Source organism: Oreochromis aureus, linkage group 9 (assembly GCF_013358895.1).
Source record: "Oreochromis aureus strain Israel breed Guangdong linkage group 9, ZZ_aureus, whole genome shotgun sequence".
NCBI classification, from domain to species: Eukaryota; Metazoa; Chordata; class Actinopteri; order Cichliformes; family Cichlidae; genus Oreochromis; species Oreochromis aureus.
Window position 1 is genome coordinate 15,955,570 of NC_052950.1, and position 15,575 is coordinate 15,971,144.

General features: G+C 40.7%; 1 protein-coding gene across 5 annotated transcripts in view; it reads right to left on the reverse strand.

The window, feature by feature from the left end:
- The window catches only part of sema5a (sema domain, seven thrombospondin repeats (type 1 and type 1-like), transmembrane domain (TM) and short cytoplasmic domain, (semaphorin) 5A), a 140,033-nt gene that overhangs the window by 84,567 nt on the left and 39,891 nt on the right, over nt 1-15,575 (reverse strand). For all 5 annotated transcript variants that reach the window (XM_039617765.1, XM_031750114.2, XM_039617767.1 and 2 more), the window contains 2 exons: nt 15,226-15,437; nt 3,161-3,260 (listed from right to left, as the gene is read on the reverse strand). In XM_039617765.1, the coding sequence (XP_039473699.1) occupies nt 3,161-3,260; nt 15,226-15,373 (248 nt within the window). In that variant the 5' untranslated portion in view covers nt 15,374-15,437. The remainder of the gene's footprint in view (nt 1-3,160; nt 3,261-15,225; nt 15,438-15,575) is intronic.

Sequence of the window (15,575 nt, forward strand, 5' to 3'; positions counted from 1 at the left end):
AAAAAAGAAAATATAGTGTATTATATATGCCATGTGTTGTTGTTCATCTGATTTTAGAATTTGGTAAGAACCAGACAATTTATTTTTATTATTTTATTGTTATTCCTGATATGTAAAACCTCAAATTTAAAAGAGGATGTGCTTTCTTTTTCATATGCCTGTTTCACTGTAACTAGTTATGTAGCTTCAATCCACGAAGCTCAAGCGAGGATGAGAAGCAGACTACAGACTTCAGACAGCCTCAGTCCTCTCCAGCGCCACTCCCTCATTTTTACTCTTATTTTTTGGGGAACTTGCTCTCATCGCACTGACCTTTGTCGAATTCACTTCCACATATGCAGCAGTATAATACGGGAATTGTAAATAGACTTTGTTGTGTAAAATTGGTGAAGTTCCCCTTTAAAAATGCCACATCTGAAGCTTCTAAAGTTCCCGCGGTCGGAGTTAAAATGAATCTTTTCATAGGTGGCACAAGGAATTGTAAGAGCGTAGTCAGGGTATTGAAATGAACTGTATTCAACGGATGGCTGAATTCAACGACTGCAGCAAATGATGGACCTCTAGGTTTCTCCAACCCATAATTAGGACACCAAAAAAAGACTAGATAAAGCATAGCTAAAAGGTTTTATGCTCCTATTCCCAGGGTTTCACGTGTATGAAAAGAGTAAGCGAGAGAGAGAGAGGGGGGAAAAAAAGGCAACTGAAGGACAATCAAAGCCTGACTGTGAAATCGCACTCTAATAAGTATGTCCTGCCTTGCTGGGAGCTTTTCAAATCTGCAAGGCACAAACAACACTGATTCACTGGCATTTCTAACTTTTCAAGAAACATTATAGTTGTAATGAATGCTGTCTCAAGAGGAATATTCTATAATTTGAGTAACAATGTCTCAGGCTGTCTACTACAGCCATTATCCACCATTACCAGAATGAGATCACATGAAACTTGACAATTAGGACTAAAAGCATTATTTACTGTGATTTTTTTTCCCCCTTTGAGATTTCTGTAATATCCATGTTTTTGCAGGTCCGTGCCACCAAAAGGGAATTTTTTAGAGGAATGTTATATGTGCATGAAATGTGCCCAAGGTTTCGAATAATCTGCTGAAGATAGCTCAGTCTCTGTTTTTTAAAAAAAAATTTTCATACTCCACTTAAATCAGCTTGTAACTGACTTTGCAACATGACCGTCTGCTCAAATCATAACAAGTTTAATCTTCATTTTAGCACTTTTTACAGATATCTATAGAAATGTACGTACATACACTCTTAGGCTGAACAATTAGAAGAAGAAATTTCACTTTGTGGCTTTAAGTACAGACAGACCAGCTGCAAGAGGAGGTGTGGATGTATACCTCGGGCCCTAAAATGGCTTTTTTTGGACAAGCTGAAATCTACTTGAAAGGTCTTGTGTGACTGGCTCAAGTTAAAATGCCCAGCTTTACAAATGTATACAAATGTAATAACATTGGGCTCTATAGCTATTTTCTCCCATTATGACAGTCGTAGAATTATAAAACGTACTGTGCAAGACTTAAAAGTTTACCATCTTTGATCAGAAGGTGCAGACTCAATGAAACGGACCTCCGCCATGTTTGTGGTGTTGGTGCTTTTTGGACAATTTTTAATGCAGCTACATGACAAAGAAATGCTATTTGCTGCACAGATATTTGTACTAATTTATTCATTAATTAGCATTAATAAGCAGGTATCTGCACATGTCAAATACTCCCAAGTTTAGTTTAGTTAAGTTTATTTCTGAGCAAGAATATTTTATTCAAAGATGATCTGGACTGCATGATTTATTTTTTCATTACTTGATTTACTTAAAAGCTCTTGAACAGACACAGATTTTGCAAACGTGTAGGAAGATAACCTATCAGGTGCTTTTTTTTCATGCAAGCAAACAGTTTTACGGAGCAATCTTTGATTTTTTTTTTCTAAATAAAGCAGATATCTCATTACAGAGTGAAAATTCTAAAGCCTGTTCCCACAAGCACCTGAATACACATGCACATACAGACAAGTGCTTTGGCAAAGATCAGTCTCCTGAAGAGTGGCTATCAGCCAGGTCTCAGCGTGGCCACGGCCTCCTATTTTACTGTATTGATATTTTCATCGATCCCTCCTTCCTTCCATTATCACTCATACTTCTAACCCAACCTGCAGTCATCTATCTAGCTACACTGCCTTTCATACTTAGACACTCAACAGCCATCGAGTTGGCACAGAGAAGTGAAGAAAATCTCTTATTTGATTTTTTTCTTGAGTGTTGTATGCATGTGTTGATATAACTGCCTATTATATTATATTATATTATATTATATTATATTATATTATATTATATTATATTATATTATATTATATTATATTATATTATATTCCTTGCCATGTTTTCCAGGGGGGATTTACTCACCTGTAAGACCTTTATCCACCCACATACATTTTCCAGATTAAGCCTTTCCATCTTAAGGTTCTAGGTGCATTAGTAAATTCCCTGGGCTCACTTTGTTTCTGTTTGCTTTGCTGCGCTCCTTCCTGATAGCTTTCCTGTTATCTCCTGTTGATGTTGCCATGATTATTTCTTTCTACAACTACTAAAGCTATTAAGTGAAGTGCATAGCATACTTCATCAGCAATGAAGCAAACACTTAAGTCTTCAAGCACATATAAATTTTTTTTAAAAACAACAGTGTTCATTCATAACTTTATATATTCATTCATTTGGGATCTTAGCCTAACCGCAACTACTAGTTACTAATCCTTATCTTTGACCTTACCCTGACCTTCAACCAAGCCTTCATCCTTAAATGTAAGGATTTATGTTTTGGGCACTTGGTGTTTGTCTCTAAAAGTGAGGCTAATCCCCACGATGTCACTGTGTAAACAGATTTATGTCCTCACAACATAAGCAACACAAGTACACATATATGCAAACACACACACACTTGGCTGTGCTCGACAGAGACAATGGACTTGGAAACAATCTCCAAAGCCATTTTTCTTTTGAAGACATCTATGGAGAAACTGATCATTACTCATGCAACGCACCAACAAACGCTGCAAAAAAACAAGAATGAAAGACAACAAAAGCACAGACAACAAAGACAAAGGACAAAGGAAAGAGAATGAGAAAAGTAACAATGTTGGATATGGGTTACCTGGCGCCGACGATAAGTTCGTTCTGGCCAGGGTCAAAGGTCAGCTGTGAATAATCCACCGTGCCCTCTGCTTTGAACCTGAAGATCCAGGGCTCCATTTCTGTCAACAACACAGAGGACAAAATGTCAATGAGCCAATCAGAGTGGAGCTGGCTGCAAATGACAGCTGTGCTGATGAATAATGTTAGTTCAAAGGGGTGCTGCAACTTTTCTCAAGGCACTCGAATACACTGCTCAAAAAAATTAGAAAAACACTTTGAAAGCAGAACAGATCTCAATGGAGGGGGAAACATATCTACACTGATATGAACGGGTTAATGTGTTTGATGGAAAAGAAAATTATAAACCGAGGGTTGATTTCAAAGACACACCAAAAATCAAAGTGAAAAAATGATGTGGCAGGATAGTCCATTTTGCAGATATTTCAATGCAGCAATTCAAAATGGTAGTCAGTATTTTGTATGGGCCCTACGTGCGTCTATGCATGCCTGACAACGTTGGGGCATGCTACTAATGAGACGAAGGATGGTGTCCCGGGGGATCTCCTCCCAGATCTGGACCAGGGCATCACTGAGCTCCTGGACAGTTTAACGTACAGGTAAGATGGACTGAAACATAATGTCCCAGAGGGTTTTTTTTACTGGATTTTAATCAGGAGAGTGTGGGGACCAGTCAGTGGTATCAATCCCTTCATTCCCCTACGAAAAGCCTGGATAGATCACCACATGAGGCTGGGCATTGTTAGGCAGCAGGACCACCGCACCAGGGTAGGATCTGACAATGAGTCAAAGACTTCATCCTGATAATGGCATTCAGAGTCCTGTTGTCTAGCCTATAGACATCCGTGCATCTTTCCATGGATATCCCTCCTCAAACTATTGATGACCACCACCAAACCGGTCATGCTGAAGAATGTTACAGGCAGTATAACGTTCTCCACAGCTTCTCCAAACCCTTTCACATCTGTTACATAGACTTAGGGTGAACCTGCTCTCAACTGAGGAAAGCATAGGGCCCACTAGGGGATGTTACGTCTTCAGGTCAACCTTATGAAGTCTGTTTCTGGTTGTTTGGTCAGAGACATTCAAACCAGCAGCTCGCTGGAGGTCATTTTGTAGCTCTAGCAGTGCTCATCCTGTTGGTCCTTGCAGAAACGAGCAGATACCGGTCCTGCTGACGGGTCAATGCCCTTCTACAGACCTGTCCCATCTCTCATGAAGTTTTCCATTTCTGTAGAGTATGCATGAGGTATCACCTCATTCTACCAATAGTGACACTAGCCAAATGCAAAACTAGTGAAAAAACAGTCAGAAATATGAGGAGGGAACGATTTCAGTGGTGTCCACCTGTAAAACCATTTGGGTTTTGGTGTTTGTCTCATTGTTGCCCGTATGTATAGGAGAACCTACAGAGGCCATACATTAGCATATACATGCCAAAGGCCATCCATTGAAACCATGTTTGGTTTATCTATTCTGGGCTCATGTAGGGACAAGTCAGCTGGAGATGGCAGGCTCCCTGAAAAAGGCCTCCTGCATATGTAGATATGAAGGGCACATTCTAAATTAACCAAAACACAATTATTTATAAGTGATTATCCTCTAACAAAAACACAATAATGACTAATATGCTAAATTTCAAGGTGTCCCTGAATATATATAAGAAAATTACTTAAGCAACTGGTACCTGGTGCTGGTACAACAATATTTGGTTATCACCATCCCCAAACAGAATCTGTCAGTCCACTTCTTCACTGCCATGATTTAAACTGGGTTTGAAGAAATGAAGACGAGACTGAGTAAAGAACACAAAGGCTCTACGCTGTCCTTGCTTGATAAGGTCACTCATTCAAAAGTTCTTCTGCGTGGATAAAAGTACTTAGACGTTAGTGTTTCACAAGCTCCTTTTCTTAAAATCTTCCAAAGTGAAACCTGAAATTTGGATGTCTTATGACTCACTGGGAAACCATTTAAATTCAGTACATCACTGAACAACTAGTGCTGATTGACAGCGTTTAAGGAAATTAATGCTCTGCAAAAACTACGAGGCAGATGAGATTTGGACTTTTGTTTTGATGGACCGCTTCTCCATGTTACATAGAAACAGAGACAGAAAGATAGAGAGAGCGAGATCCCAGACAGACACTGACATCTTATCCACAACATGCCTGTTGGCGCCCAACCCATTAACCCTTGACCAATTGAATCAAGCTGCAAGGATGGTCTGTCTACTGTCTGGTTACCTGATAGGTTTAGCTGAGGGTAGTCGGTCAGTCATTATAGTGACAAATCACTTGCTTGATCTGCAGTCATTATTGAAGTATTAGTGTACACAAAAGTCTGGCTACATTTAAAATAACTTTAACGGGACATTTCCTTCAAATATCTAGGAATTACTGCGTGCGTGAATATCTCCGAGCAGGGTGCCAAGGCAAATTTCTTTTAGTGGTTGCTACAGTGATTTAAAATCATTCATCACTACATTTGCGAGCTATTTCCAGACTAAAAATTTCAAAGGGACGTTTTTAATTTACCGGGGAGCTTTCCATCAGGGCTGGAACAGAGGGAGAGGACAGCTTGAATATCCCCCCTCGAAACACATTATCTGCTTCTTCAGGCACACCTGTCAGACAGTGTTTCAAATGAAAGCACGCTCTCCCTTGACTGCATCAAAAGCAAGTACTTCGAGTTTCTGTGACAAACGTGGGATTTGTGAGTGGTTCAAAATGAAGACAAACAGAGCAAAGAAACAGGAGCTTCCAAAGAACATCTGCTGCCACCAACTCACGTAGTGGGACCAAACCCTGGCTCTCCTAACAAAACAATATCATCCGCGGAGACAGCGCCGCTGTATGCAAAGACATTTTTCCCCTTGTTCTCTTTCAAGTCTCCGGTGATAAGTACAAGAGAACTGTGAGACAGAAAAGCACCCCGCGTCTTACTCCACACAGCATTAATGCATTTTCATTAGCCCTGCTGAAATAAATATCTGGAAGATCGCAACCAGCTTCACCCCAAAGATTTCATTTTGCTTAATGGCTTCTGCTCTGCTTATTCTAGAGGGAGAGAGGAAGTTTTGGATGTGCGAATCCTCGGACTCCAATGGGCTTGTTTTTTTGTTTGTTTTTTTATAGTACGCCATCGAGAGGATCCCTGGCATACAAATGCAGTTGTGACACCCCCCGGGGGGAAGACGGCGCTTGACGAACCCAGCTTCTTCTCATAAATCTCCCTGACTCACCAGGGGAGGCTCTGTAACGGGGTGATGGAGAGTGTGTCCGTGTGTGTGTGTGTATGTCTGCATGTGTGAGACGGAAAGAGGGAGAAGAGGGGATATTTGTTAGGAGTGTGCAAAAGGGGCAAAAGGTTCTAATTGAACACAAAAGCACTCAAAGGATTTATGGCCTTTTGTGACGAGGCCAAGGAACCATTCATAAACATTCATAGCCAGCGTGGATGGGCCCTCCCAAGGCTGTGCAGCTAAATATATGCGGAGCTTCCCAACATCCCACTCATGGGGGGGTTTGGCACATTGGTCTTTGGCTTTCCTGCTACAAAAGCGTGGCACACTTGGAAAGAGTTTTACAAAACAACATTCCTGGATGCTGGTTTACCATCACCAAAAAATATTTCGATTTCTCATCTAACTTGATATATATGTGTTTTTTTCTTTTTTGGATAGATTGTAGAAGGTAATTTTAGAGGCACCCAGGGAGAATGACATGATCCAACACACAGCCAACAAATTAACCTTATCGTTAACCCAGCAGATAAGGGACCAGTAGGACGACCCCTCCCAACTAATAAGACAAATCCAATTTCCTATCTCCTTTACTAAATTTCAGCGCTGCTTTGCATGTTGCATGGGTTCACATGAGCTGCTCTTTAAATGCATGTGATAATGTAATCACATCAAGGCTTGTACAGCAGCTGACTGAATCAGGGGATTGGCTGCTCATAAGACGACGGCGTGCAGACACACACGCGGGACGGCTCACACACAAACACCTACACGGATCAGGGGTGTAAATTCAGAGCGCAGCCAGGGCTCTGGGCCAACATGAAACCAGCGAACACACACATATAAATCCCCTTCCCCCCTTTTCTCAGTCCCAACTTATCCTCTTAACCCCTGTCTCCCACCTCCTCAAAATAGAACCCATCACTCACATACCATTTGTTATTCCCTTCTATGACACACGGCAGTTGACACAAAGACAAAATGACAGGATATATAAATATTTACACTGAGCATCAGAGGCCACGCCACTCTGCCAGTGCTTAAAGTTGCCGCTCAACAGCACTGCCAGGCTGACAACAATGGCAACATGTGGAACCAATTCTGAAACATGAATGGTTTCTCTGTGAGTGGTGTAAATAGAGTGTGGCGGCGGGCGCTCGCATAAATGAAGAGCCAATTCACTCTAAAATGCCGCCCTGCGGTAATGGCGCTGCGGCGAGAATGGCAACTATTTGTTCAAGTTGTTACGAGGAAACGACCGGTCCGCACAGTCGAAGAGCCGACACCTGTGCGGTTGGAGAAAATCCAAAGCAAAAAAAGGCGAGGGTGCTTAAGAGCTTCATGCACGGCTCAGCGCCCCGAGGTTCCTGCATGTTGTTTTTTTGGGTTTTTTTTTTTTAGAGCCAAAAAAAACCAAACCCCAAGCACGATTTCCAGCTAGAAGTCCTACAACTTCAACTCCCATTGCTGTGTTGTGGCCCTGGGGCAGTGAGTGAATCATGCAAAACAAACCACGGTAAAAAGCCACAAATAAGTGTGCACTAAAATATTTAAATCCAATGTGTATTTAGGACAGAAGCGCTTTTACCAGGATGACCAGATCTCTTCAGTCCACTCAGAGGAAAATAAAATGAAAACAAATATGCATGGCGATGACATCTTAGAGAAGTTGGGGAATGTAAAAATGCACTAATCCCAAAAATATGGATGGCGCCTCATTGGTTCCCCAGGCAGACTGCCACACATGAAAGTAAAACATGGCTAATGCATACCTGACCTTGGACATTAATACAGATGTTAAGCTCCAAAGACCTCAGTGGGCTTTAAATTTAAATGACACATCCCCCAAAAGGCCAATTAAAGCATCTCTGACGCTTCTTGTGGCCTGTTGCATTTATGAATTCTATGAGGCCATTTGTTTATTTTCTTGCTTTCACTCCCCTCCTTCTAACGATGTATTTGCTGTTCGGGGATGATAAAAGCCGAGCTCAGTTTGTGGCTGTAAAACAAGTCGGGTTGTTGCTCTCCACAGAGACACGGCCCTCGGCTTGGCCTGTGAAGACATTGTTTACACCACAGTTTATAACCTTTAAAAGCCTTTCAAGCCTACACCTAGGAACTCTTGTTAAATACAACGCTTTATTAATACAGTATATCTCAGGGGCTACAGTAACACTACAAATCCTTTGTCAGGAGTCTTCTGCCAAAACATGCCCGCCAGAAACAGAGGGAAGATCTTTCAAAGCCCCTCCTAAAGTAATCCTATAAATGGCACACATTTACATTGGAGCTCTTCTGGAGCTATATGCAGACCTGTTTTTGTTCAAGTACAGCAAGCGTACCTTTTCGGGGTAAACATTTTGGAGCATTGCTGCTGAACTGTATGTGGTGTGCTTTCTTTCTGAAACCCTGCATTTCTCAAACCGCCACGCAAAGCAGAAAGCAGTCGTTAGACTACGGCACCCTTGCGCCACAGTAGCAGTTCTGTCAGCCAAGTGTTGTGCCAAGTCAGAAAACCACCATCCCCAGTGGGGTCAAACCCATGTGAGGCACACCCTTCCACTGTCAGGCCACAATCACACAGAAAGAAAGAAATGCTGTCACTGGAACCCACTCAGACAAACCTTGACCTTGGCTTCTCCTGATGGGTCATAACCGCTCTTTCAGCTCTGTTTTAACTCCTTTTTGACCAGCTAAGCATGGGATGTTTCTTTTTTTTCTGTGAGTTGACTGAGCAGCTACAGATGGAGGTCTAGTAGACCTGCATATAAAACCTGTGCCCGAAAAGGAATGTGAATCGTCTTTAAGCCTAGATTCTCTCCAATGACTAGGAGTGGGCGACTCCTTTATGTTTGAAAATACATGTTTTTTTAATCAAGTCTTCATCAAGACAGCTTGTTCATGCTGATGCGCTTTAGCCCTGTGGCTAACTTCTTTTTTGACTGACAAGTCCCTGCCATACAGTGAAAACTTTGACAGCTAACTTTGATTTTATTTTAGCAATAGTCTTTACTTAAGTCTCATTTTGTTTTAGTAATAGTCAAGAGCCTAAATTCTTTTTGTTTCAGTGTAGCTTTAGTCCTTGTTTCTTAAGATTATTGTAGACTAAATCTAAAGTTGATTCATTTTAAATGTTTGTCGTGTTATTACCAGAGAGATTTGCTCCACGCGATTCACAAAGCGTCTTATTTTCCTTGACATCAAATGCGAAATGTGTCCATATGTTTACTTTTCTCCTCCTCCCAAGCGTTGACATTTTGTCACGTGTTCATCACAAATGAGGAGCATGGGAGTTTTCTCACTTTCTGTCGCCTCAGATCTCTTCATTAATGAGAATCGCTTCCAGTGTGGATATTCCACAAAATGCTAACTTGCCACACATGCAAGCACCAGCTATGAAGGTCACACGATTTGATGTCCCTGTGTTGTTCCTACATCATCCTAACAACAGATAACAATGGATGAACCATGAAACTCTCACTAAAACTCATAAACAAGGACATACACGGACAAATGCTATACATTTGTTTGTGTATGTCCTTCAGGGAAATGTTCATCTGAGTAGAGTGGGACTGTTAGGCTGTTGTGGTCCACAGGGGTGTCTTTAATGTGTCTGTAGTCCTCCCAGCTTGGCTAAAGAGGAGTCATGGCAGCCTGCACACTGTTTACTCGCAACAACTGGGGATTACATTATATTACGTGGAGCACCATGACTCACAAAAGACAATGATAATAGGTTTAACGAGAGGCTTCAGTTCCCTCACACAGTCTCAGCATATGTGTATGCGTGTCTATGTCCATATGCATACGCCTTGTGATATTCTGTAATGACTCATAGCTTCTTTCTTTTTGCTTTTATTGCAAAAAAACCTCACATGGGCTATAATTTCGCAGTCACTAAAAAGCATTGAGCAGCCTTTTTTTTTAAACAATCCTGAACGACGAGATGTGTTTGAACTGCACAATCAGGGCACAAAAGGAAAGCTATTAAAAAACAAAATGGAAATACCTATAAATGTGAAGGGAAAGATAAATGGACATCTTCATGGGACCACGAGAATTAGCAGCCCTGCAAATGTGCTGATTCTTACACAAGGTGAGAATAAATAGGACTGAAACGCAAGTAATGCAATCAAAGTTGGGCGATAAAACTTCAAGTGAAAACTTGTACTTAAAGCAAATTTTCTTTCCCCACATGCCTGCTGTGAAAAAGTCTGCAGAACTTTAGCGCTTTATAACAAAGCTGATATGTAAACAGGAGTACAGCAGGCTTTACAAGCCACTTAAATGGAACTGCATCAATGTAATTCCATTTTATGAAAACTAGGGCTGCCTGCATGTGTGTGTGCCACTGAGTGTTTACGTACCCCAACACTTCCTCAAAGCCTTACCCACTCATACCCCAGGATTAAAACACTGCAGGTGAGACAAAATTTGATTTACACTTTTAATGCTTCACCCTGTGACCACCCACTTCAAGATTTGCAGCTTGGGGACACTGAGAAATGATAAACTCCGTTTGATCCTCCTGCTAAATTAAAACTTTCTTCTCCACTAAGAAAATTAAGCATAAGATGGTCATGTTCAGTAGCTTCCAGATTGTCCTTCTTCCCGAGTTTCCAAGACTTGATTAACAGAAATATAACACGGACGCATAGTAGCTGTAGACAGAGCTTTTTAAACATCTCAGCTGAAGCTTAGACCCCTAAACAGTCTTAAACCTTCAGGCACATGTTGGTTCCCACAGTCACAACTAACCAACTCTCTTGGAAGTCTGTCTGATTCACTAACACCACATGTCTTTGAAGTATTGCATTTGTCCGATTTCTGTTGCTTTTACATCGATGCCTGGTTCAGTTAATCTGTATGTATCAGTACCAATGATGCAAACCAGCACTTAGCTCCAAATCCTGTCCAATTATAATGAATTTAAATGTTATAATTATATGCCACGCACTATACTTTTCCACAGAGATGTTTTCCTAAACTTCGATTTTTTGCTACAAAGTTGCTCCAGCAAAACACACTCACAAATGCCACATCTCCATGGCTAAAAAAACATAAACCAACCCGAAGTGCCAAAATGAGTCAGTCCCCTTAGATACTCGTGTGGAAATGTTCAGATTTATAGCATAAACAAACATTTCAAAGCCTACCAAGCCAAAGCATTACTTTTAAATAGATTAGTCTTTAAAGCGAATACATCCCTTCGTGAAAAGGGGTGGAAGAGCTGTTATTTTTTTTTAATTCACTCACATACTCAAATTTAATAAGGCTTAAAGTTAGGGATTTGGCTGCTTTAATTAACAGGTTGACACCTACACAGGCAGCTGTGGCCGGCAGCTGTCTGCTAGGCCTCACCTCTGATGATTAGTCACTAAACTAAATGTCTCGACCTTGTTGTGAAAGTTTTTTTTGTGTGCAATTATCAAAGCGATAATATGACTTTCTGTGTGGTTAATTGTAGTAATAGACTGTCCAAGGCTGCTTTGGTGCACACTATTATAGTATTTAGTGTTAAGAAGCACTAATTAGCAGGTATTTGTGTCTGTGTGGTACTCCCATACAGTCTTTGGCTTTGCTGAGCTTGCTGCCATGAGCTGATATCTTCGCACTTAATATCTTATCTTAGCCTCATAATACAACAGTTAACATACTTTATGTATAGTTAATGTCCACTGTATTGGCGTAAAACCTTAAATGCTTTTGTGATTTGGTGAGTCAACCTTTTAGCTTTTTACCATACATCATCTACTTTTATTTAATAACTCCCCAAAGAAGCTCTAAAGACTCTTTGCATTAAGAAGCAACTGTATCACCACAGCTAATCACTCACTAAAGACTTCTTCACTTGCCTTTCTCTTCCTCTGTACAGTCGGCTCTGTGTTGCTGAACCGTGTCTGAATGCTAACTAAAATGTCGACCCTCTTTATTAATGCTCCTATATTTCAACCAAAGCATTAACCCACTGAAGCTTAATGGGCCAATCTGGTACATTAGAGAACACAAACGCATTGACCACAGCTGACCCACCAGCTGATGTCTGATCCTCCTCATGCAGAAAGCACGAGGTATGAACGTATTGCATTAGCTGGGCAGTTAGTCATCATCATCATTGCACTCAATCGGTGCAGAGGGAAGAGCATCGGCTCAGCTAACAATGAAGTGACAAAGACTAGGAAGGGAGACAGCGTGAGGGAGAATTAGGGTTATAGGTGGGTGGTTATTCGGAATATGAGTCTATGCATGCGTGTGGATCACATGCAGTGACCTTGCTCTTCCAGTCAATTTTACCCAGACAGAATGCTATGAGATTATCTGACTGGGGCTCTGTTGTAATGAAAACAGCTCAATGACATTTCTGCTGCCTCGCAGCGGCTAGACAGAACTGCATTGATCGCTATTGATACCTTCAGTCGACTAGGATTCACAGCGTTTCATTACAGTTTAGCCATTCAATAGGAAAGTATGACAGGGAGTGAGGGCAATGAAATCGGATGCAGAACATACTGTATCTAAAAACTGCAGAGCCATGTCGCAAAAGGCCCATAACAAAGGCAACGTCTGCCTTGTGGGACAAAGAGGAAGGTAATAAAGGACGTGAACTTTTCCTAGACAGCAAGAAACATTGTAATTACAGATTACAGCTGGATCGTTCCAAGAGGACATCACCAGAAAAATCCATAATTGTCCTTTTTCTAACTGCTAATTTCATTAATTGCTGCTAGTCTTTCTCTTTTCACATGCCACATTTGCACATTTCAATTGTTGTAAATTTATTAAAAGTATTAGGTAATACTTTGTTTTTCTTTTTTAAACAATGAGTCCTTGATTTCAGTCTGACAAAGACTAAAAACAAAAAAACAGGCCCCACCCATAGTAGCTAGTCAGCCACCGTTAATTTTGCTTGATGAAATCTGTAAAATTTATGAGCTGGATAATTAAGGTCTCGCTTTTGAATGTTTCTGGTGTACTTGCTTAAAGTAAAAGTGTTATAAAATAGTCTCTTAAACAGAAGCTGCATTAGGCTTTTTCGTTGCTCACCCTCTTATCTGTCAAGATTCTAAGAATTCAAACATAATCTAATTACCACTGAGGGAATACTCATATTTCCCTACCAATAAGGGTGTCTTATTCACTTGACCCTGCATTGCAACAATGATTTTTAAACATTTAGATAGGGGGACAAGTTAACCAGATGTGGTTAGTAGTCATGTGACTAGTTGCCACATAACTGCAGACTTCAACAGAAGTCTGTGGGAAAACATCTTTCTGACTTGACCTCTGTGAACTCTTACTGTCTTCTGAGTTTATGGTCCCAGTCACTCATTTTGGGTCATATTGAATACAAAATTTGGTGCATTTTGTAAATCTTGCCCATACTTTTTTCATTTCTGTTTCTTATTGGCTAACAACTTGTGACTGATACGTTTGATCAACCATATGCCTCTCGTTATATTAACTAATATGCCAAGGTGGCAACAATGAAAATGCTCAACTAGACAGGATGAAACATGATTTCAGAAAACAACGTGACATCAATGTAATTGCCGATGGTAAAACAAATTTTATTTAGATGGTAAAATCATCACTAAACCTTCATCTAAAACAGACAATCTGACATTTGATCTAAATCCTGCTTACCAGAGACTGAAATTACCAGTGCTTCTTCATTGATAATCAGAGAACATTTCTTCCCTGGAAGTGGAGCTGGGAGGATTGTCTCAGCATTTAATTTCTTAGTTCTGTAAGCTCTTTACTGAGAGGAAATCCCAGAGCCTCCTATGAACCATTGTGGTCAAAGTTTCAGAAAAGAAAAAAATTGATGTAATGTTAAAAATAGAGAAAAACCTCCAGATGCTGCAGATGTTGTTCTCGAGAATGATTATTTTTTGTTCTGATAGATCATCCACAGTCTCAAAATCTGTTCAAGCTTTTCATCATTGTGTGTAAAGTTATTTAACATGACTGTTTGATGACTGTGATTCACATTACTTTATAGAGTAAATCCTTAAGCTGTACACTTCAGACAATAATAATAATAGTGTTGTACTGTACGCAGAAAGTTGGTGAGCTGGACACTTTAAAAAGAGAAGATCACTTTTTAATTCCATACTTGGATTTTTGCTCTTTTAAATACAAAAAAAGGAAGAAAGAAAACCCACACCACAGGCAGTATCACTCTGCATTTAAATAACATTAAAACTGGTGGAAAAATCCACAGTTTGACAGGCCTGAAGTGCCTAATTACAGCTGCTAAGATATAATTGGATGTTCACTGTTTGGCAGAGGTTTGGTGAACAGTTAATTCACATTAAATGTACTAAATGTGAGTTAGGCTTTAAAAGTACGCTTACCTCATGTCTGTAATGCAATCAAAGGTTTAGGCTCATTACTCTCCAGGGCTGCTGAACATTTTTCAAAGTGCTGAGTGCATTTAAAATGACTTTTACACAGATTAAAACTTGCCAGGCATCAAATGCGACGACTGTGTTTTCTAGAGTGATAATTACAACAGCATATCATAAGAGTGTGAGAAAAACTGCTCTAAAAAGACTAACTCTTTACAAGCTTTGTGCACTTTCTTTAACTTTGTTCAACACAATCAACGTGACGTGTGTGCAAGGTTGTTTATGTCTCTTAGCAACAGAACTGAAATAATGAAACCGTTCAGAAACATGTATGGTTTACAAGTTTAACCTTGCTAAGAGTGGAAAAGGTGAAATGGGTATAATAACTCACGAGAAAACTTCAGATATTTATGAAAGGAGGGGGAATGAGTCGCTCTGATGACGTCAAGAGAGTGTATTTCTTAAACCGCCTACCTGAGTGTGGGACGAGTGGGTGCTCCGTCCTGTAACAGGGTGATTCAGGCAGCAGCACTGGCCCTCTCCTGCCGGCCACACCTCCAGGCCGTAGGACCAGCATGCACTGCAGCAGCAGCAGTGCATGCTGGATAACAGGGCGTCCCATGGGGGCCTGGGCTTGGCTCACTTCTCCTCAGGCCTCAAGGGCCAAGCGCATTGGGGAGACACACCTGGAGAGACAGAAGGAGAAAGAGACAGATGTAGGTTTTAACAAAGGTTTATTTCACATTTGATTTAATCCGCGTGCTGAAAATCTTATACAGCCCCTCTGTATCGCTACACTCACCGCGCAGCATTCCCCTCAGGAG